This window comes from Pholcus phalangioides, unplaced genomic scaffold (genome assembly GCF_987345545.1).
Source record: "Pholcus phalangioides strain wild (caught in Gottingen) unplaced genomic scaffold, Ppha-v1.0 ptg000008l_1, whole genome shotgun sequence".
NCBI classification, from domain to species: Eukaryota; Metazoa; Arthropoda; class Arachnida; order Araneae; family Pholcidae; genus Pholcus; species Pholcus phalangioides.
Window position 1 is genome coordinate 1,389,669 of NW_028301601.1, and position 24,790 is coordinate 1,414,458.

The 24,790-nt window shown below is 34.2% G+C and overlaps 1 protein-coding gene across 1 annotated transcript in view; it reads right to left on the minus strand.

Annotated features, from left to right (window-relative positions):
• Window positions 1-2,280: 2,280 nt before the first annotated feature.
• Window positions 2,281-24,790, minus strand: part of Rop (Syntaxin-binding protein Rop) — a 48,431-nt gene continuing 25,921 nt past the window's right edge. Inside the window, exons 11-15 of the mRNA XM_089234004.1 lie at window positions 19,935-20,044; window positions 17,542-17,643; window positions 16,691-16,782; window positions 9,364-9,518; window positions 2,281-4,968 (exon numbers count right to left, since the gene is read on the minus strand). Coding sequence (XP_089090130.1) covers window positions 4,907-4,968; window positions 9,364-9,518; window positions 16,691-16,782; window positions 17,542-17,643; window positions 19,935-20,044 — 521 coding nt within the window. The 3' untranslated portion in view covers window positions 2,281-4,906. The remainder of the gene's footprint in view (window positions 4,969-9,363; window positions 9,519-16,690; window positions 16,783-17,541; window positions 17,644-19,934; window positions 20,045-24,790) is intronic.

Genomic DNA, 24,790 nt, shown 5'->3' on the forward strand with positions numbered 1-24,790 from the left:
TCACGATGGTAGACGAGTATCTTACCACCATGCCACTCGGGCACAAGCTTTCATACTGTCTTGGTCACTCTTTTGTTCACTCACTCTGTAGGCAGAGGTAGATTTATAGCTTTACCGGCAAGATATTTGGCACAGCGCCCCCCCCCCCCCCCCTCCGTGACCAAAAGATCTTGCTGCCCTTACCCCATTCCATTTAATTTTCTTGACTACTTTCTTCTCAAATTTACAGCATTGGGATATAGCCCGCTGAGTTCCCCCCCCCCCACCCCATAAATGTACTTTACGTGAGAGTAAGTTTTCTTCAAAACGAGTGGGTCCCATTGCTTCAATCATGTTTTACATTGTTTTTTTAAAATAGGAATATTTGATGTGGGACAAAGTTGCCCTTAACGTATGGGCTACTTCGGGCCAAAATAAAAATAAATTTCATAAAAATTCAATAAGTGAATTTATATATTTAAACGATATCACACTGTTACAAAATAGTTCGAACTGCCTAAAAATCAGCCCTTAAATCAGTATTTATTTGTTATTTTGCAGCACCAGACTAAACAAAAGTTCTATAAAAGTGGGGCCAAAGTAACCCGTGTTTACGGTACTAGAATGGCAGAAGGGCGTAAAACACTAGCCATTGTCCACGGACGCACTCATCCACAGAGTTTGACCGCAATCGCAGGTTAAAGGATTAGAGATCGGCATGGATTGGTTAAAATCTTGAATTTAACCAATCCGTTTCGATCTCTAATCCTTTAACCAGCGATTGCAGTTAAACTCTCGCTGAATACGGCCGTAAACGAGTCACAGAGAGTAATCACTGGAGTGACCAACATAGTGATGATCTAGAGCAGCAGTTCTCAACATCTTTTGACTCGCGGAACCCTTTTTAGTAAAAAAAAAATTCTATGGCGGAGCCCCGTAGACCAATTTTTTAATTATTCATCAAAGTTACTGATTTTTACTATTTAAAAATATTTATTTTTTTTTTTAATTTTACTGTTTATTTTTTACTTTCCTCGAGCGGCCACGGAGCCCCTGGTGAGTGCACAAGGAGCACCAGTTGAGAACCGCTGATCTATAATGTGAGCAACCAAAAGAGTAACTTGGAAATAAAGGCATATTGAGAAGGGTGGACGGCTAAGCAGACTAGCGGCAAATTTGAGGAATGACGACTAGAATGGGTACAAAAAAACCCCCGACAAAACCATAAATCCGCCTCTGTGAGTACGGTAAAGTATAATCTTTGTGTCCGTCTTTCATGAGTTCAAAAATTTTTGGCTATACGATATTCACAGAAAAAGTCCTCTTTTCAATAATTTCGAAGGCTCGATGACTTACCTTTTCCTCTACAAAAGGTTCAATATCGCGTGTCTTTCTTCTGTTAGCCACTTCTAATCCTTTTTAGCAGGCTCCACAATAAGTGCCAGTTTCTGCTGCACACTCACAAAAAAGGTCCTGGGAAATATTTGCTTTAACTCTCACGGCGACAATCCCGAGAAAACTCGTCTAACTTGATCCGCTTTATTTCTGCGACTCTGAAATATCTCGGGTTCGCTCCTCATATAGGTTACCCCCATCAACCAACTGCCAGTGGTGGAGTTAGGCTTTTGTTGAAAGTCCAATAACGGCAGAAGAGAAAGAATGTTTTTCCTTTTCCTTCAAGGTAATATACGTTTATGTTAAATAACAAAACGATAGAATTTTTTCTCTTCCTTGTTTTATTTATTGTGCACAAAAATTTATAATAATCATGTGTTTTTTCTAATGATCTTTAAAATAAGGTGGAATTTTCATTTTCTAATAGTACGAAAGAGATCAGTGCCATTTAATAAATTAATGTTTGTTTCGTTCCTAAAAAAAAGTTGAAAACAATTTTGTTAATTAGATTGAAATTAGATGAATGGATTTTAAACTTTAAATTTTTCCAAGTCTAACGAAAAGCTTTGGCTCAATCTAGGACCTTGGTCAAAGGACTAATATAATTTTTATAATTCATTTTACATGTGCATACTTAAACTGTCTCATAGGACTAATTCAAATTTATTAGAGGGATTAAAATGTATTTGTCGTATCTTACATTGTAGTATAAATGATGAATACGAAAGCAGACTAGTTTCTTCCGCTTGGAAGAAGCGGGGCTGGCAGTTTCTTTCCAAACGTAAGAAACAGTTTAACCCTGCTTATTAGTAAGTTTGTCCCATGAATTTAGAATCACAGTCTATGATAGTTTAAAATTGTCAAAAGAAAAATATCAACACACAAATCGAAATAATGACAAAAGGATTAACACCTAGAGTTTTATTAAATTTTTTTTATACGTAAATGGAACAGCAAACATTAACAAACAATATAGATCTACTTACTTATGCACACTTAATTTTTCTCGAAATTCTGCTCAATTTAACTATCTTGAGTCGTTACGAGTAACACACACATACAGAGAGCATAAACACGAATGTTTATTCTACAGCCAATTAATTATAACGAGAATTTTTTTGTTTAAGTGCAATCTCCAGTTACTTAAAGCTAAATCTTGATATATATATAAACTTTTTTTTTGTCGAAAGTAGCGTGCCTCTAAAAAAAACAAGCAACAATTCAAATATATCACATAATCTCCAAAGAACAATTTTTTCTTCAAACAAGTTATTCAATAACACACACATTTCAAACGCTTCTCAAAAGATGAGATCGATCACAAACAATGCGATTGGAACGTAGCTAATGGAAAGTTCCATTAGTGAAATGTGCATGTTTCTCCAAATACAATCACACATTCCAGAATACATCGGGGGAAGATAGAGAGAGAGATATGATGATGAATGCGTATGACAATCATGATTAATATTAGAAAGTGTCGAAAACTCAGAATTTGAGCACAAATCATTTCGCCCTACAAGTAACACGGCTTGAACACAGAGTGAGAAAGGCAAGAATAACAAGATTTGACAATTAAAATATTTATAAATAGATGGAACTTTCCAGACCATAAAGAATTGAATCTCTATTACATTTCCCACTAATACAAGCATCATCAGGGGTGATACCGTTCTGCTGTTTGACTAGACAAACTCAAAGGCTAATCTATTTTCAAGTTGACAGCAGATTGATGTTGCTAAAGACGTCAACCAAGAAGGCAGAAAATGTGAGACTAAAGCCAAACAGCACTGGAAAGTTTCATCTGATGCTGGCGGTGAAATCATATTCAAATATTAATCACGATTATTATATAGACACACACTTTCCATTAAAATACATTTTTTTCAACCAGAAGGTTTTTGAATGACTATAAAAAAAATGTCGAGACGGTTTCCTCGAGTAACAATTTCAATGGCGATACATACATGCATAGCTGCCAACCTTGGAAAATGAGAATTATGGTATATAACTTCCTCACAAGAAAAATCTGCTTCGAATAATGTAAAAAGGGATCTTTTTTAATAAACAGGACAAAGATTTCTATTCGCTCGGAATTTGAGATCCGAAAACACAAAAATTAATATTGAAAAATAAAAAAAGTCGCCAAATGGAACAAAATGTAAGAGAAGAAACGTCATCAAAGCCAAAAATGGTTGGTGGCCTCCCTACTTGTGCTGCAGGAGTTCAGCAGAAACTTTTCGCAGAGCTCTGTGGCTAATCTTAATGAAAAAACAAGCCCTAAAGGTGTTCCACCAAAGAAATTGATAATAAAAAGGGATCTTCAAGCCAAAAACAAGTAGGAAACTGCTTGGTTAGATAATTTAAAACAGGACGAGCAGTCCCCAAATAAGAGTCATCTCATGTATTTGGCCATGGTGAGGACAAATGAACAGTGGCTTTCCAGGGCATTGTATATTTTTACCGAAAAAGGTAACATTTCACCATTATTTGGCATCATTTTATCAAAGCTTTGAATAACGATTCTCACACAAAAAAACTTCGGGGGGGGGGGGGGGGGGAAGAGGAATTTCACAACGATAAAGAGTTGCGCATATGAGACACCATTTTAGAGGAGGGGAAATACAGGTACCTGGCATCTTTTGCAGGAAATCGCTGAATAGGGAGAAGTAAGGATTTTAATTATAGTGACAGTGGAAACAGACTTCAAAATTTTAAGAGAGTTGGCAGCTATGTACATGTATAGATAGATATCAAATCGAAAAAGAATGAGTCAGAGGCAATTACTTCATAATTTAAATAATTGCGACCGCATACATTTCAGGCTACAGAAATTATTGAAAAAAAAAACTTAACACATTGAAGCACCAGCAACAAAATAAAGTTCGACAGAAAAAAATTGTCATGAGAAACATTTAAGATTGAACGAAACAAATAGTCAGCGTGTATTTTTTCCACTTGAGCATTTCGATTAATTTCACATTATCGACCTATTTCGAATTCTTTAAAATCAGTGGTTCCTCATAAATTTCAACACAACATTGTTGTCAATGATAATTTTTTCACATTTAGTTTTCACGATGATCCCTCAGTGTTATATGCGAACAACGGATAATACTATGCTCATCAATGAGAAAAAAAGAAGAAAAGAATGACAACATGCCAGCATGTTTCAAATAATTCCTAAGCCTGGGCTAACAACACACACACGAAAAAAAATTGCGACGAATACACAACAGAAAAAAATCTCTTCCCTCACATTTTTCTTCTCCTCCTAAGTTTTTCGAAATTACTTCATTTCTACTTCGATTTCGCTGAAAATACGGAATGTAGAAATAATAACTGTATGTATATATATATATAATATATGTAATGGATCTCTAGTGACTAGAAATGTTCGAAACATTGGTCACAAGAACGTTGCTGCCATGAATTTTCGAAAAAAAAAAAGAAAAAGTACACATCTCCTGCTCCTGGATTTTTCTTTCCCCATCATCAACCTGCACCGGTGATGATGGAAATCGACGTCTCTTTAGCTCGTGAGCCCTTTCAAACGCTCAAGGAATCCTCTAGGAGTCAGGAGGTGATCCGTACCTGCAACACACACATCATTAGAATTTATTGATTTCAAAATTTTTTAAAAACATTGATATTGCAAATATTTTTGTAAAAAAGTTTCTGAGATTGTTTCGTTTGCAGAAGTGAACAATCATCGATGTGTCGAAAACAAAAACCATGGGATGTCAGACATGTTTCACATGCAAACTTGCCCCTTATATGAGACATTCAATGCATAAAAGCGCTGAAGGCTGCTAACTTTCACTCAATGCAGCCAAATCACACAGACAGGGATTTTAAGAGGCCTAATACGTATACTCAGGCACATGGGGCCGATTCCTTCCTGTACATCTAGCATTCTCAACATTTAAGAGAGTGCAGGCCACTAACATGAACTTGGAATGTTGTGCAGGCCACTTTGCTGAAGAAGTGTGTTACAGGTAACGAGTGATTTGAAACTGCACAGCGGGCTGCTTACGTGCTCTGGATCTGCGCTGTGGATCACTTAAGCAATTTGGAAATGTGTCTCGTGTCACTTGAGTGATTTGGGAATGTTTCACAGCCCTTGAGCGAACCAGAACTGTGCCTCAGATTACTTGAGTTATATGGAAGTACAACGTGGGCCACTTAAGTACTCTGAAAGTGCGCCATAAAACACTTAAGTAAATGTGCCGCAGATTATTCGAATGGTGTGGAACTATACCACAGGTCACTCAAATTATCTGTAAATGTGCCATTTAGTTCATTTTTACAAAATTAGGTTTGAGGTCGTTTGTCACTTCAGACGCTGAGGGCCCCAGGTTGAGCATATATGGTCTACACACTTGCCACCATTTTGGCTAAGATTCCAAATACAGTAAAACCTCGATAAGTTATCGAAAAATTATGACGGCTTAAGTGGAGTGACAACTTAAACTGAGTTCCGTCAGTTTTTATGTTATGAAAAAATTTTATAAATTTAGTTACGACATTTATTAAAGTATGAATAAAAATAACAATATTAATAAAATTTACAGATTGTGGAAGAGTAAATAATAGCAATTTTTTACCTTTTTTTTATCTCTTATTAGAGTAAATTATTGTGGTAAAATGTACTGTACACTTTGATTTTTATACTAGCAATTTTTAATTTAGACTAACAGAGCATATTTTTGAATAAGTAGCTTTTCTTCATAACAGAACTCTCTATTGAACATTAATTTTACACAGACATCAAATTTAATTTTAGTATTTTAATTCTTTTCATCAGTAGTTCATGATACAACTACAAAGTAATCTTGAGGGGCCCTGGGCAGGGAAAAGTAAACAGAAGACCTCAACTTGGGAAAGAATTGATTTTTTTAACATAGATATTTTGTTTAAATTTCAAGCCCTAAATTATGCATGCTTTCTATGATTATTTATTATCCTTGCCCATTGCACTTTGACTTCAACTAGATTAATCTTTGATTTCATTGCACAATATGTAATTTTTGACGTATCAATAATTTTTGGTTTTGCCAGAGATGCCCTGCCCTGGGGGAGGGGGGGGGGGCAAAGTGCTTATGTTCCTTCTTGCGACAGAGTTTGGGTTTCTCGCGGTTTGTCTAGTTTCTTCAATGGAGCCCACGCAGAAACGAGATCCAGCTTGAACAGTCCCCAACATTCCAAAAACCTTATTCGGCAAATGAACTTCCCCAGCGTAACTTTAGTTACTTAAACTGTTCCGTTTAGGTATATAGGATTTTATGGTGACTTTTAAGCATATGGCAATGCTGTTAACAAGCTCTTTTTTTAATGGGAGCCATAAAAATAGGCTGTTCCTCTTTCTCGAACTTTTTCATAGTGACGACTTAATCGAAATTAGCGACGAGTATAAACAAGGGTTTAATAACATCGTGGTCTATGAGAGCTGGAAGGGTCTGAAGAAATATGACTTAACCGGAGTGACGACCTAACAAGGTTTTACTGTAATAGTGTTAAATCTAATGATTTAGGACCCTATGGATATGAGGGCCCAGCTCAAACCCAAACAAGCCATATTTGTTACATATGGACAGGACAGCTCTGCTGGATTCTGAAAGTAGTCATTTTTTCTCGCATTTCACTTGAAAGGTTTATTTCTTCACAACTCTGGGGTTTTCATTTACCATGGCTCCGCCCTTTCATCTGATTTTCACCAGTGCCCCCCTCCCAGAATAGCCCAAGACCGAAAGGGCCGGCACATGGTCCCAGGTTGAGAACCACTGGTGTAAAACATATATATAATCTAAGGATCGTAAATAAAACTTAGGTCGCAGGGGATTCTGAAATAGGTTGTATAAATCCACTTACAATGAGGTTATAAATCTTTAAGCTGCACTACTTGTTTCAGGGTCATCTTAATGACTGCTGTGTCCTGGACTACTAAATTAGACATGTACCTCGTCCATATTCCTCCGCGGAACTTCTAAGAATTGGTACATGTTGGAATGTGTGTGTGTGTGTAGTGAATCGTCCGTGAAGTTTGTTTCTGTGTAATGCTTGCCACGTATAGTGCTGCTATCTACCACCAATTTTTCTAATTATGCATGAAGTGTTATGATTGAATACAATATATTGTGTATCCTGTTGTAGGCCTGTTGCTCTCTGCGATGAGACTTTTCAATGGGGAGATTGGCTCACATTTGTGCCTCAAAGTTGGGAACCACAGAAAACCAACTTCAGCCGACCACCACTGTAGCGACAGTGGAGTTCGAACATGGGTCCTCATGATGCGAGTCTGTCACTATGACCACTCTATCACCAAAACAGCAACCTGCGCCCTAAGCTGGAACGCAGATATTTTTTCCAGGCCCTGTTTCTTGAGCCATGATTTCAAGAACTTTTTGGGGGGAGGAGAAAAGTTGACATTCAAAAAGGCATATTATTAAAGAATGCACAGAAAAAAAAGAAAAGCAACTCTACAAGGATATGCACAAACAATAAAAAAATTAATGAAAATTTATAACTCATTAAATTTATGAAAGAAATGATGACACGATGCCAGAATTAATGAAAGAAATAATTGAAAATTTGCGAGAGAAATTATTCTAGTAAGATTGAGCATTCAGAATATATAGAAAGCATTTGATAATTTGGAAAGCCTGTTCGATTCAGCGCCCTGGGCCCATTGGCTTATCCATTCTAGTGTGTTTCAGAACACAACTGATCGATTTCACAAATTTAGAAAAACAAACATTTGGTTTGTTTTGCTTATTAAATATTCTTAGTTACAAATATTTAATAAGCAATTTTCAAATTTGAAACCGACCTGCAGGTCATAAAATCGATCTGGTTGTTGTGGATTTCTGGTTGTGACTTAAACAGAAGTTAAGAATCACAGGTCCAAACCATTTTCCAAGTACTTGGAATGTGTAGACAGCGGTTTCCAAATATTTTTAGTCAGGGAACACCCCCCCCCCCCCGCAATTTATAACAGCAGAAACCACAGCCACCCATCGGTGAGAATGTTTTTGAACAATGGAGAACATTCTATCTTGTATTAATCTACTGAACACCAGTATTGCTACTGGACTACAGGAGTACATACTCATATCGAGAGATGTCACCACAAGTAACATTTTTGACAAAAATCATAATATTGCCACTGCACTCTACCAACGTTGCAACAATGCGGCTGTGCGTTAATTTAATTACAACTTTTCTTTTTAGGTAATTTATTCATTTCTTTTTGCTGAACTTGGCAATAATATTTTTATAGGTCTAAAATTAGGGCTGTGAACCCCCCCCCCCCCACCAGTAAGAAGGCAGCAGCCCCATGGAGATCCACACTCTCTCTCAATTGGGAACTGCTGGGTAGGAGACTCCCTCAGAAAGTATGAGGTGTGCGTATCCCTACACACGTTTAGAAGGAGTGCACACCATTTGAAATGTGTAGGAAATTTTTACTTGCCTAGGAGGATTTTTCACCCATATGAATGAATGGACGATGTATGCACTACAATAAATATGTAAAAGGATTGCATATTGCATTAAGACAAATTTCTGCCATTTTTTTTTATCACTTGGTTATTTATCAAACTTTACTCTTTACATGCCATTACTAATAATATTTCATGTAGACATGCTTGCCTCACCACAACTGTGTGGGAAAACATTAACCCTTTCAGTGGCATTGACGAGATACGTCAAAGGCCTCTTATTTTAACATTGACAAGCCCAAATATTTTGTAAAGTTGATTTCTCAATGGAACACTTTTCTCTATACCCATTACTTTGCACCTGATGAAAAATCGGAAGAAAGTGCACTTCATGTAAGAAAAGATAAAGCATTTGAAGGGTGTTTAGTGATTTCTGCTGTGCCGCTGAAAGGGTGAGGTAGTTAAGACTAGAAACAGAGCAATAATTGAAATAGTACATAGACATCGACATTCAAACATTGTTACAATGAGAGAAAGTACTGTAACTCACCCATGACAACTTCCCAGTTCTTCTGATCCTTAGTGATTTCATAAGCACATCTCATCTCAGAATAAGATATCCCGCCGACAACAAACACAATCAGACGAGGCACATTTTTGACATTTGGTGCATTCTTATCTTTGTGCCAATGACCGTATCGTACGCTGAATAAAAAAAATGTTCATTAATGCTTACAAATAAAATTCAACATGCAATAAAGCATTTGATTACATCTGCATACACATGGGGGGGGGGGGGAAAGAGAGACATTTTTGTTGGAGCTAGCTTGTGATGCACGAATGTAACTGCATCTGAATAAATTTGAAATTCAGGAAACAAAACTCTTGCATGGTCCAAAGTTTCTTCTTTAAAAGCCTTTCGAAGTATCAATCCTTGACTAGAGATTTTGATTACATGATTTGGCTGCCTAGCAAATTTTGTTCCTTTGCCAATATGAAACATTTCTTCGTGATTTCGCACAATGCTGGTAACTTAGACATGTTTGCCATCTTGGGGGGGGGGGGGGGGAAACACAGGCAACAGACTTTTTGGATTAATTTTCTTTGGGAGTTTTTCTCGAAAAAGTAGTGATATTTTTCGATCCCTGTTAAAAAATTTAAATTAAAAAAAAATATTTTTTAGGAGTTAGTAGTAGAGGAAGAGAGCAACGAAATAGAAATACTCTTGAGCTTCCCCCACAACAATTTGGAAGACATGGAAGCTATACAGCGTAAATCATCAGAACTATTTTATTTGATATATTTGGCTTCAAAGGAGGACAGACAATCTAGAGAATGAGAAATCATAGTTCTTGCATTTTTGACTCAAACATTTTGAAATTACTAATGTGCTAATTCTATACAGGCTCTAACAGCACACACTAAAAATTAATGGCGAACCATTAATCGTCAGGCATACTTCCAGCTAGAAAAAGTATCCAAATAATGTGCACCCCACAGATATTTCATATTGAAATGGGTTTTATAGTTATTAAAATAAAAAGATGGTGCACTCTCCCACGAAAGAAAAATTTCACGTTGCCAAGAGCAATATTTGAGTTCAAAAACCAGAGAAAACATGGAAAAGAACTGTCTAAACTAATGGTCAATGCCTCCCCCCCCCCCCAAATACATTTTCTCTGATTTTCAAATTCAAATATCTAAACGAATATTAAACTTAGAAATGTAGAATTTTTTTGGGCTCAGGGCAGATGGGGCAACATTTTAATTTGGTTATAGATGGCAACATAGAGGAATGCACGTTAATCTCTTTTATTACAAGGTTAGGTTATTTAAAATTTTTTGAATAACTACACTAATTAGATTAAAAAAAGGTAAATACAAATACAATGCCACAACAGGCTAATTGCCCAACGAGGTGGCTGACTTAAGAACATCATGGATCCCCGAGCCATTTTTTGGAGGCCCTACCTACTACTACTACACCACACATGCACCCTGCCCACCCCCCACGAAACGGTACATGCGGGAATGTGCGTGTACGTGTAGTGAAACCTGACGTGAAGTTTTGTTGTTTCTCTGTAATGCTTGTTATGTGTAGTGCTGCCATCTGCCACTAGTTTTTCTAACTATGAGTGAAGTGTTATGATTGAATGATTTATTGTTGTAGGATTGTTGCTCTCTGTGGCGAGACTTTTTAACGGGGAGATCGGCTCGCATTTGCACCTTGAAGTTGGGAACCACAGAAAACCAACTTCAGCCGACCACCACTGTGGGGTTCGAACCCGGATCCTCGCACCGTGAGTCCATCACTATAACCACTCGACCACCACAGCGGCAAATTCAAATTAAACAAAATTTTTAATTACAAAAGTATCGACGAACCACTAATTAGATGCTCCAAGTTTTCAAGTGTATGGAGGCAAAAAACACCCAATTTTTTTTTAAATAATATTTTTTTAAGAAAACTAAATAAATGATTCCGGAAAGGGTTTCTTGTCCCGTGTTAAGTGGCAAGTCATTTTTCATCAAAAATTTGAAATGCAATGATTAATAGGTCTGTATTTCAATTATTCTTTAAAAAAAAAAGGCCATAACTGACTGAATACTATGAGCCAGCAACAGCGAAACAGCTAAATCATGACTGTCATATTTTTAGACGGAATGAAACTCGATAGAAATGGATGGATTCTCGCTAATTCGGCACATATCAGTCCAGGGTGTGCCAAATTACCAAAACTCTCTGAATTACTGGAAGCCAATTGAAAAAGTCCATTTAAATGATATAAACTTCGGAGCAAAGACATGAAGTGAAATAAAGTAAAACGCTGTATAGATTATATTATGAATGTATGGGTATTAAAAAAACTTGCACTAAAAGTATATAAAGTGAATAATTACAAGGGTACATGTTATTCTATCTGGTGTGAACTTGGTGGTGCACACGTGAAAGCTAAGAGCTGTTTGTGAGACAGACAAAGTGGATAATGGCGATTTTTGCAAAATTTGTAAAGGAAAAAAATTTTGAACTTGCGGAGGTTTTAAAATGTGTCCAGTGTGGAGATCTTTATCATCCACAATGCAAGGGCGTTCCTGAATTGAACTTCAGAAAGATAAATACTAAAGATAAAGACAACAGGAAATGTAAAATGTGCACTTATTAGAGAACCGTGATTTTAAAATATAAATCTGAAACTTTATGAAGTGCGACAATTCAAAAAACTCAAATGATTACAAGTACACTTGGATTAGGAATGTCAAAATCCTATTAAGAAAAGGCAACGGTGGAAAAATATTGTATATCACAAATCAAATAACTGGACAATAAAAAATCAAGTGCAGTAAATGATCCATAATGCAAATCAAGTCATCTTATATTTAATCTATTGACCATGTAAATGAATTTTTAACAAAAAAAATGAGATTAATATTATACATGTCAACATTAGAAGCGTAAGATAAAATTTTGATCAATTGATGGTGTATATGACAAATTTATTCATTTAATTTTGTTTTGTTGACAGAAATTTTGATAAAAGATGGTGAAACTGATTTATAGCAAATTCCAGGTTATTGCTCAATTCATCAGATATGAACTAGAAACTAATCTGGAGAGTAATAACATACATTAAAAATAATTATATCGTACAAAAACTCAGTAGATATGATTACTGCTGAACTAATTTATTTTCATGATAACCATTTAGATCTTGGTATTTTATTGATATATTGAGCACATGACTCGAATTAATTTATGAATGAATTTAAACAAATTATAACTAAAATCAAGCATAATAATATAAAAATGTCATCTATCTAGGAGGCGATTTTAATATCAATATATATTGAAGATAAATCATGAAGCCAAGGAATGAATTGGCACTTTAGCGGAAAATGGCTGCAAATTAATTGCGTACTCTATCATCTTGTATTGATCATGTCTATATAACAGTGGGTCTCAACCTTTCTCGACTCGCGGAGCCCCGTAGACATATTTATTCATCTAAGTAGCTGATTTATTTTAAAATTAAATTTTTTTTTTTTCAAATTCACTATTTTTTTAATTTTTCTCAAGCAGCTGCAGAGCCCCTGGAGAGTGCACACAGAGCTACAGTCGAGAACCACTGCTATAAAAGAAACTGCAAATTAAAATGAAAACATGAAACAACAATAGCTAAATTTCAGATAACCGATCACTGGCCACTGATTATAAAGGGTAATGATGCAGAGAAAACGAAGTGAAAAATAAGTTTTGAACAAAATTTTGAAACAGATTACCAGAATTTTTTTTTTTTTTTTTTTTAACAACATACAAACATATATACAAGCATATACAAAAACACATTAAACATACACTTTTGACCTCAAGGGACATGCCTGTCCTTCCAGTAGGTCTACAGGGTTTCTCCGTAGATTATTTTTCTTAGCAACAGCCTATTATGGTTTAGGTCGGTTTATAATTGTTCAATATACAGTTTTTTTTTGTTTTTTTTTTTGTATTTATGTTACAAAGAAATTTTACATACAGATGGATTGTATCATGTGATTGTATTATTGTTGTAATATAGATTCTAGACTGGTATTCATAGAAAACGTGAATATATTGTTATTAGATCTTATGTAATTATTTGTATGATTGATTGTATGGTATAGATTCATTATTTTTGGAGCGGTGTATCTATAACTCTTTTGAAATAACGTTTTATTTGTTTTTGGCACTTTATATATGTTATTTAATCTAGACGACGTTCTATTTTGTTTCATTTCTAACCAATTATTGTTTAAGAATGAAAATTTTATTAGTCTATAAACATAGTTTTGTCTTATAGTTAGCTTATGGCATTCTGTTTTGTTGGTGTTTATTGTGGTGCTTGTTATTTGGGATCTTATCTTGTTATATATATTATCTAGTTTTTGTATATCTATTTGATATGCACCTCCCCAAGCAGTGATTCCATATGTTACTGTTGAATATATCCAAGCATAAAATAAATCTTTTAGAAAGTTATTGTCTATTGTAAGTAAGTTATTGTTATTGTATTGTAATTTGAAATTTAAGTAAGAAACTACCAGCTCGATGAAAATATTTTTGATCAAAAATATGTAAATGCTTTATGTGAAACATTTTTGGATATCACATTTAAATATCATTGCTTTTGGACAAAATACAAATTTAGAAGAAAAAAAATGGGGGGGGGGGGAACAAACCAGATGAATGAAGGAAGGATTTTGAAAGGACTCTACAAAAGGTTTAAATTAAATATTCATAGAAAATTTGAGATAGAATATAAAAATCATGTTGAAATACTGAAAAATAAAATCAAGACAACTAAAAAAAATTTTTTTTACAATAAATTCTGTAACTGCCGCAATGACATAAAAAACAATGCAAATTTATAAATGACCTGCTAATCTGCAAAGAAACTTGTTAATAAAACGATTGAAATAATGACTGAAGAAATGAATGATTATTTCATCAATGTAGCTAAAATGAAATAAATGAAAGTGACATTGATGATGAGTTTTCCTCAACAGTTTGTATATAAAAATACACCACCACAACAGGCAAAATGCCCAGTGAGGTGGCTGAGAAAAAGATTCCCATAACAAATATGGATGTCATATATTTCAAAAATAAAGCAACCCAATTAAAAATGTAATTAGAAACATTATAAACAATATATACACATGATAAAATACTATACACTGCCCATAAAAAATACTTATGGTTGTCTTATTCTAAGTATGAATAGCTTCTCGATTTACCCCAACATGTTCATGCACAAATAATCAGAAGAACTTTATTTTAATTATTCCTATAGAAGATCGATATATAAAAAATATAATTATGAAATTAAAATACAATAAAGCCACTGGATATGACGGCATGAATGCTAAAATCTTAAAAATTATCTGTAAATATCTAAAATTTTTAACTCATTAATAAATACCTTATTTTCAGAGGGTATATTTATTGATAAATTGAAATATGCTATGTAATATATTATGTAAAATTAAAATATTATGTAAAACCCATACATAAATCTTAAGATATAAATGAATATAGTAACTATATTGTCCAATATCAGTTCTTCTGATCAAGTCAAAAATAATAGAACAAACTGTTAAATCAAAAATAATGAGCTTCAACTCTAAAGTGTATTTCTTTGAAAACCAATACGGCTTCCTTGAAAATAAAAGTGAAGAAATGGCAATTTTGAAATTTTCCAAGTATATTTATAAAAATGCTAATAATAAAAACTATTGAAATGTTTTTTGATTTATGCAAAGAATTTGACAGTGTCAACCATTATTATGTACTCTTAGAAAAAGTACATAAATTCAGAATCAGGAGAATTGCCTATTATTGGATTAAAAGCTATCTTACCAACAGAAAACAAGCAATCAAAATAGATAATCACATCGGTTCATTTAAGGAAATTTTCAGCAGAGTCCTTCAAGGATTTGTACTTGGCCCATTACTATTTTTAATTTATGTTAATGATATTCAATATTTACAACTTAATAGCAATATCATAAGGTATGCAGAAGATAAAGCAATAGTTATCTCTCATCAAAACCAATCAACTCTCAAAAATAAAGCTAAATCTGATATTTAAATAATTTCAAACTGGCTTTAAAATGCAATAAACTAACTCAACCTTAAAAAACTGAATTCATTTATTTTTAATTATACAAAACTAAAAACAGAAAACCTATCATAATCCAATGTCATACACATGAGTGCCCACAGGAACATTGTATCTGCAAACAAATTTCAGAAATAGATGAATTTAATTATCAGGGTATTATTTCCAATAAAAAACTTCAATGGAAATCCCAAGCAATAACAATAATTAATGAATTGAAATGCATTAACATCAGAATCCACAAATAGAGAAATAAAGTCTCCCCAGTCTTTCTTCTATCTATATATTTCGCTTGGGTACTGCCAGTTATACAATATGCTATCAGTTTGAGGTGGTGACCAAGAGATTAATACTAGCATAGTCAGAAATTGTTTGCAAAAAGTGATCAACAATGCACCCAAAAAATATTTACGATCCAGGACCGCAATAATGACTACAGATTCAATACTCAGAAACTTTACCTATATAAAACATTATTTATTCAGAAAAACCCTGCCTGGTTTAAAATGAAACAAACAATATGAACAGGAATCTAATATGAAGTGATAAAACCATAATACAAAAACAATTTTTATATTTTTCACCTAAAGAACAAGATAATCTAAATCATGAAATAAAATCTGAAAAATGTATTGAAAAATTCAAACGATTACTAATTAATATCAATCCAATCTCTCAAGTAATAAATATAATGCAATTTACCATTTTTATTCTTTTTCTATGCATCTTATATTTGACTGTACTTGTGTTTTGTAATCTGATCAAGTTTAAATTTCAAATGAGTATGAAAAACTTATGATTAAAATTAACGAAACCAATTTCTCAATGAACAAACATAGGTACATAAAAATTGATATTCACTATGTCAGGATATGAGTGCTGTTTTACCTGGTTGGTCTGTTGCCAAGTATTATGCATTAATAAACCCTGGACGGATCGTATCATCCCTTGGGTTAATATCGGAATGTAATATGTGCTTGTCTATTTCTTTCATTAAATTTTGATTTCCTAGGACAGACGTGTCCATATAAAAAGTTAATTTTTTCATTTCAATAAATATAAAATCCCTTGCAATATGAATGATGTGTCCGAGGGTTACATGTTATCTGGATACTTTTTCTATTTGGAGGTATGGTTCTAAGATAAACGATTCACTAGTAATTTAGGGCAAGGGGATTTAGCTATGCACCCTGTACATCAAAGTACTTGGAGAAAGGAAAATATTACCTGGTTGGTGCTGGACGACCATAATTTGATGGAGCGACGCGGCCAGCTAAATATGGGAAATGTTTTACGTCTAGTTTATCTTCAATAGCATCCTTTAAAGAAAGATGAAAACAAAAATTATAACATTATCTATTTCAATGCAATCAACGATGTGCATACTCTAGGAAAAAAAACGCAAAAAAAAAAAAAAACATTAGAATATCCTTTTAATCAAATAATCTGTTCATTGAAATCCAACTTTTCCGTTTAATGACTTCCTCTTGGGAGGAAAAAAAAAATCCAATTTAAAAAATTATTTTTTTTATATTGGATTTTTTGATATGCAAAATGAAATAAAACAAAACTTTAATTCATTTTTATCAATCTCACACACTTTTTCAGTATATCACAATTGACTATCTCAACCTTTTTAGGTTAGTAAAAATATCCCTAAATATTATGAGTTATTGAATTCCCTGAATCACTTGAGTGCTGCTTCTACATAAGGCTGCTTACTGAAGAATCCCTCTGTCAAAATTTGATGTGTACATCCCCCCTAAACAAGAAATAATCTGTATCCATTTTACTCTCTACATTTGTACACACATTTACAAGAACACTGATGAAGATTATTCCAACGATATTGTAGAGGAGATATCTCCAACAAAACTAAAAAAATTGCTGATTAATCCAGAAAAATCAAATTGATTGTAATTAAGCTTCAGCCTAAGTTAAACTTATCGAAGCAAACACAGATCAATTTGTCTATGTCAAAGTTTTCATGGGATTATACTCTCCTCTGCAATATACACTAAAACGAGATAACTCATGATAATCGGCAAAGTGGTGAATAAAACAGATTTGTAACTCACCTCTATGATGTCCTTAATGACTGGAGTCCACCTAGACATTTGATAAGTTTGCTCAGTGATTCGCTCTTTTCTTGGAACTTGATAAACTTTCTTGCGGCCTCCCTAAGAATACAAAAATATAAGAGAAATAGTAAAGCCTCCTTGAACCAAGGAAAAAATTCACATTACTTTAACATTTATTGGATAACACGCTTTGTTAATGTATTTTTTCAATAGGACCAACTAAATTCTTTTTTTTTTTAATTTAACAAATACAAACATGTAATACACAAATTCAGACATGTGTTACACGAATACAAGTATGTGTTACACGAATACAAGTATGTGTTACACGAATACAAGTATGTGTTACACGAATACAAGTATGTGTTACACGAATCTAGAAATGTGTTACACAAATACAAATATGTAATACACAAAAAAAAAATATGGATGCACACATATTACAAACACTTTGTAGCCTCAAAGGACTGAAAAGTCCTACCAGCTGGCCTAAAGGAATAAGCTATAGAATATTTTTTCTTTCTCTTGCAACAGCATTATTATATTTATTAGATATGTGTTCACAAATGTATTTTCGCTTATCTATATATATCTAAATAATGTTCACAATTAAGTTCTTTTTCGTGAAGCTTAATATAATACAACCATCGTACATCACTTCTCTTATTTATTATTATACTCTTTTGCTATTTCAATACTTTCATCTAAATGGTATCGTAATTTATGCGTCTGACGAAGTGAAAAATCTAGGATTTATGTTATTATTATTAAATTGATTTTCAGTGTGAAAAATGTTTAATATCTTAGGGGCAATGAAGGAAAAGCTCTTTTTATATAATGTTTTATTTGGTTTTGGTACTTGATAAACTCGATTATATATCTATTTGTAGTTCTATTTTGATTTTTCGTTAAGTAATTTTCATTTAATCGTGAAAATTTGATAATTCTGTACAAAAAGTTTTGCCTCAAAGTTAGAGTACGGCATTGTATTTTAGAACTATCGATTAATATTTGAGATCTTATTCTGTTATATATATTATCTAATTTCCAAATATTCTCGTAATATGCTCCTCCCCAAGCACTGATTGCATAATTGACAATTGAATATATCCATGCATAGAATAAATCTTTCAAAAAATGTTCACCAATAAAGTTTTTCATTTTATAAATGGTCACTGCATATTTTCTAATATTTTATATTAAAATATCACAGTGCGTGTTCCATTTAAGATCATTCTGTATTGTGATACCTAATTTTTTGTGTTAACGAGGTTTAACTGTACAGTGAATAATAGGGATGGATTAAACGCCTTCATAGTATTGATTGTAGCTTTGATGATGGCTCAATTAATCCTAAAAACCCTTTTTATGGTGTCTCATAGTTTTTGTCACCCTGTGGTACTGTTGCTGCATATAGCTAAATATGACAGCTTCAAAAGCCTATATGATGAAATGTGTATTGTGTGCTTGGTTCGTCCCTGACTGCCTAACTGGACCCTTTAGTTCAGATTATCATGTAACAGAACAATGTCTATCATTGATAAAGATACTTATAAGGCTGAGCATAAGCATAAGTTGGAAGTGCTTCAGACCCGTGGGTATTGGGCTTGAGCCTTATGAAGGAGAAATTCTCACTCAATTACTAATGGGGTGCTCAAACTGGTTCAATAAAATACTGTAGATGCTCGAACATCCTCAGCTCTGACGCTATTGAGGCTGGGCAGTCTCCAGACAAAATCGCCAAGACCAATTGCCCTTTGCATTTTGTCCAAAATTCCCCCCCCCCCCCATAATTTTAACACCCTCAAATATGAAAAGCCTAGTCTGATAACTTGAAATATGGATGCCCTCATCTGTCAGACATTATAGTTCTATTACGTGAAAGTATTATTTGGCCACAACTGAATGCATCTAAATCATGAGCTTTACCAATTCTGCTAATCAGAAAGATTGGTTCATGATGACCATACACACACAATTAGTTACAAATTTGATAGGATCCGCCACATCATATACACTATGTCAAGGGTACCAAAACTTTCGACTTCATGGCACTTATGGGAATGAAATAAGAACAAATACCTTGCAATGAATCTAAGAAATGATAAAACTTTTCTGCTACACCCCAAAATGCCATGACACACTAGTTGGGAATCTTTCATTACAAAAAAAAACAATGATTTTTTTTTTACTTTTTATATTTTGATAGCATCAACAACGTATAAAATCACGATGTTGTGGCACTTCCAATCAAAGTCACAGCAACTTATTGCAGCACCATCTATTTGAGAATCGCTGAATTACACAGTACTTAAAAAACAAAATTAAAGCAATTGTTAACAGGTTATGTTTTGAAAAAAAACCAAAAACCATTATAAATAGAGGCTTACATCTGTGACTATATTGACCCCGAGCATGGCCATGTTCAGAATAATAGCTTTCTCTTCAGCGGGTATCTGTGCATGTTGTATTAGCTTAGCCAAGTTTTCTTCCGTTATGCCTGCAAAATAAATAAGATGGGGAATAAAATTCAATTAAATGAGTGAAATAATTTGCTCTAATCAGTTTTAACTTAAAATATGTACATTCACGCTTTCTCTTAACGATATAAAATTATTTAAGATTATCAATATCATTACCACTTGGTAAAGTTTTAGCAGCCATTGTCAATAAGAAGAGAATTTAACAGAGCAAAAGGCTATGTCATCAGTATGAACGTTCTCACCAATCGACAATATGCCAACCATAGCTGTTGGGGAGGGAGGGGGAGGAAGAACTTTGTTGCCTTGAGAACTTTTGTCATTCCCTTTTCACGGCCAAACACTAACTTCTCTTATATAATCAATTTATTCATTTCAAACACACTGACCAACAGTTGTTCCTCCTGTACAACAATTTTTTTTGTCACTTACATAGGCGAAGATAGACTTGGAACTCCGGGGGGGGGGGGGATGATGTCAATTCATATACATATACATTATATCAGTCGACTTCACCTTTGACGCTGGGGGGGGGGGGGGGGCATTGCCCATGTCTACTTAGATATTACATAAAGCATGTTTCTACACTCATGTCCATAAATTAAGGATAATTCAGAATCACACGGAAATCAAAATTTAAAGTAAAAGTTTCACCTGTAGAATTATCACACACATCTGCAAGAATGATATGCAAATTTCAGGAAGCCACCAGATGATGCCGATATTACGTCACAATGACGAGAGTGTAAGAGGAGGGTATATTCTGTAAGGTGCTCAGTGCCATAAGCGAATAGTTATGACACAGAGGTCGCATGTGGATGATTTTTTTGACATGGTAGAATTATCGGCCACCTGGAATGTGGGCGTACTTAGATGGAAGTATCCGAGGAACTTGGAATTGCCCAAAGTGTCACACACTCAAAGTGACACCTCTAGGCTTTGGCAACGATTCCAAGATAACGGAAATGTCAGTAGACGTTACAGTACAGGTCCCCCCCCCCCCCGAGTTACAACGCCAAATGAAGACCGGTATTTGGCAGTAACTGCCAAAAGAAGCAGACGGAGCACAGCATCCGACCTGTCTTGTCAGCTATCTGCAGCCACGGGTACCACAGTTTCAAGGCAAACCGAGTACAGAAGTTTGGGAGATATTGGTCTATCTGCTCGCAGGCCTGTCAGATGTGTTCCGCTCATGGCAACTCACTGTTGGCAGAGATTAGCCCGGAGTAGAGAACATGCAATGTGGACATTGTCACAGTGGGCTTGTGTGATGTTTTCCAACGAGTCCAGGTTTAGCTTGAAGTTTGATTCACGTCGGACTTTCATATGGAGAACTCCAGGTACCCGTTACCACCAAGACGACATCATTGAACAACACCGTTACGGTGGTGCAGCATTGCTCGTTTGGGGTGGAATTATACTGGGTTCCAGAACAGATCTACATGTTCAAACCGGAACCATGAAAGACCAAATTTATTGGGGCATAATTCTGGAACAACAGAAGCTAAGCAACATATATAATAAAATAAGAAGTATGATAATGGACACATATCGTGAAAACAGTAATAATATAAATAGCTATATTTTTAGCATCAGACAGCTATATATTTACACAATGATTAACTTCTTAACAAGAAACAACGAATGGTTACAGAGAAAAACAAATAGAACCTCGGTAAGACTTAAAAACGAATATCAAATACCAAAAACTAAAAAACATCTCTTCCAGAAAAGTTTCTCTTTCAATGCACCTAAAATAATGAATTTTTTCCAATCGGAGTACCAAACAACTAACAACACTAACAAAAAGTACGAAATATATCAATATGTAAAAACGTCTGAAATAACGAAAATGATATTTTCCTAGCATTATGAAATGTTCTTGATTGCTCTATTTCATTTTCACATGTCCTGCCAATAGCATATCTAGACACTATTACATAAATTATGTCTTGCACACTGAATCACCTACAATATATATAATTCTCGAATTTTTGCGAAACCTTCACAATTGCGAAGTTACAATCGTCTATTTTATATTTTTTTCTCTGATAAATTTTATCCCATTGCTTTATGTCTTCATGCAAATAGAAAACCTAATAACATTGTAATGTACTTTGGTTCAAATTGGCGGCTAAACAAATAGAAATATTCAAAGGAAAAGAGAAAAAGATATATATATGTATATATATATATGTGTATATATATGTGTGTGTATGTGTATCACTCATTGTATTACTTTTATAATTATTATTTTTCTTTTTATTTTTTATTTAATTTAATTTTTTTTTTTTTTAATCTCTTATTTTGCTTGTGTAAATGGATAAGACATAATTCTTATAGGCTTCCTGGAAGGACAATTGTCCCTTCGGGCCACACAGATGTCTTTATTGTTTGTGTGCGCGCTTAGCGCTCAATTTCATATGTATATTTGTGTATTGTTAAATTAATTAAAAAAAACAAAAAACATGTACGTTTGTTTAGGGGTGCCATGGGCGCAGAATTTGTGTTTATGGATGACAATGCCCGTCCTCACCGAGCAAACATCGTAAACGAATGCCTTGAATCTGAGGATACAACCCGTATGGAATGGCCAGCATTCTCACCTGACTTGAATCCGATAGAGCATGTGTGGGACATGCTTGGCCGACGAGTTGCAGCCCGTCAACCACCTCCTACATGTGTACCGGAACTTCGGAGAGCATTGCTTGCTGAGTGGAGTGATCTTCCCCAAGATCAGATCAATAATTTGATACTCAGCATGCCTAGGCGTTGTACGGACTGTATTTCATTGCATGGGAGACATACAATGTATTAACTATCATACCAACCATGTAATAGTGAGTTTTTGTAAAGGAGATATTTTTTACAATTGCTCCAGGGAGCAAAAATTGTAGTTTTTATGAATGGTATCATACATACACCATCGTTTTTGTTCTTTATCTTTTGTTTAATAAATGGGCTTTATGAATAAGTAACGTTTGTTTTGTTTCTGAACCTTTATTTGCCGGAGCTGGTATTATCCTCAATTTATGGACATGAGTGTATTTGCAGCTTGTACCTGCCGCATCACTTGACATTTTTCACATGGTTAAAAATTCACTTAGCAGGGTTCATACTCATTTTTGTAAAAAAATTTCCCTGACTTTCTAGGTTTTCCAGTAAAGTTTTTTAAAAAATTCATTTTTTTTTTAAAAATCAAAAATTTGATATAAATAAAAATTTACAAAAATTAATTATATAAAATTATTTATATTAATTATAAAATTGCTAATTAATTACAATATCGCAATGACATCATAATCATAGATTTTTTTACACGCCTTTATGCTTTTCAAATACGCCTGATATAAAAGAAAAACAGAACACAATTAAGAAATGAAAGATTTCCCTTTTCTGCAATTTCAATGCCCACAACATTTAAACCTTTACTGTTGTTTTTCTTGTGACATAATTAGTCAAAGATGTAGTTGGTTTCACTGCATCAGAATTCTTTACAGTTGGCTTGCACTCGCATAAGCACTAGAACCGAGAAGTTTAGCAACCAGGAGTTGTTCAATGAACTCTTCTAATTTCATCTGCTTGGCATGGTTCTGAATAATTTATCTGCCCAAGTTGAGAGTTTTGCCACAAAGCTGACACCACACTTTATACAGGTTATTTTTGACTGCTTCAATCCAATCAGCCTACTGACGATTCAGGTTTTTATCCGCCCACACAAGTTTTCTTACAACTCATTGTTTTCAAATAAAAATACCCAAGTTGAAATCAAAATATACACGTGCATAATCCACAGTTTCTAATTGAAGTCACTTTACGAAATGATCACAACTGAGCCTTGTACCCGTGGCTTTCTACGATGCATAGTTATGATGTTTCTGGAAATACTAAAAAGAGTTACGATAAGGTTGCAGCAATACGCTTTTCCATGCTGGCACTTACAAAATCCTCGTTCCTCCTCGGCAGTATCTATAGTTTTTTTGCGATATTTTACGGATTATCAATATTTACGATGCTATCAGAACTTTTTTTCCAAGGAAATTTTTTCATATTTTTTTCCCCGATCTTTTTTTTTTGATAAGACGACAATCGTGACTATTTTCTAGGTCAGTCTGAAAAATTTTCAGGTTTTAGAACAAAATAGGCTATTTTCCCTGACTTTCCCAGATCTTCCCCGACCTGTACGAACCCTGATCATAGTAAATAACAGAGCACTGCTCTCTGTGCTGTTAAAAACCATGAGGTTAAGAGTACAGCACAGAGAAATGAGATGAAGAAAGTTCTTTTGAAAGACATTGACTTTCTGACCAGACTTTTGAGACATGCAGATTCGGCCATTGCTCCTACTTTCTCAGAAACCCGAATACAGTAGTGGGCACCCACAATACACGGGGGGGGGGGGGGGAAATGGCCATTGTAATTGAAAAAGCCACAACACAATTTAGGAAAAGAAAAAACAGCTAAGTCCCTGATTGAGAAAAAAAATATTGGCATTATTATTAAAATTATCTACATTATAGGGAGGTTAAACTATGCATCACTGAATAAATGAATATGATAGCAGAAAACAATTTACAACTACAGTAAAACCTCGGTAAGTTATCACCTCAAGTTATCGAAAAATTATGACGGCTTAAGCCGAGTTCCGTCAGATTTAATGTGCAATGTTATGAAAATCGAATAAATTTAAAGTAATATGGCATTTATTAAAGTATGAATCAAAATAACAATATTAATAAAATTTATAGATTGCAAAAGAAAAAATA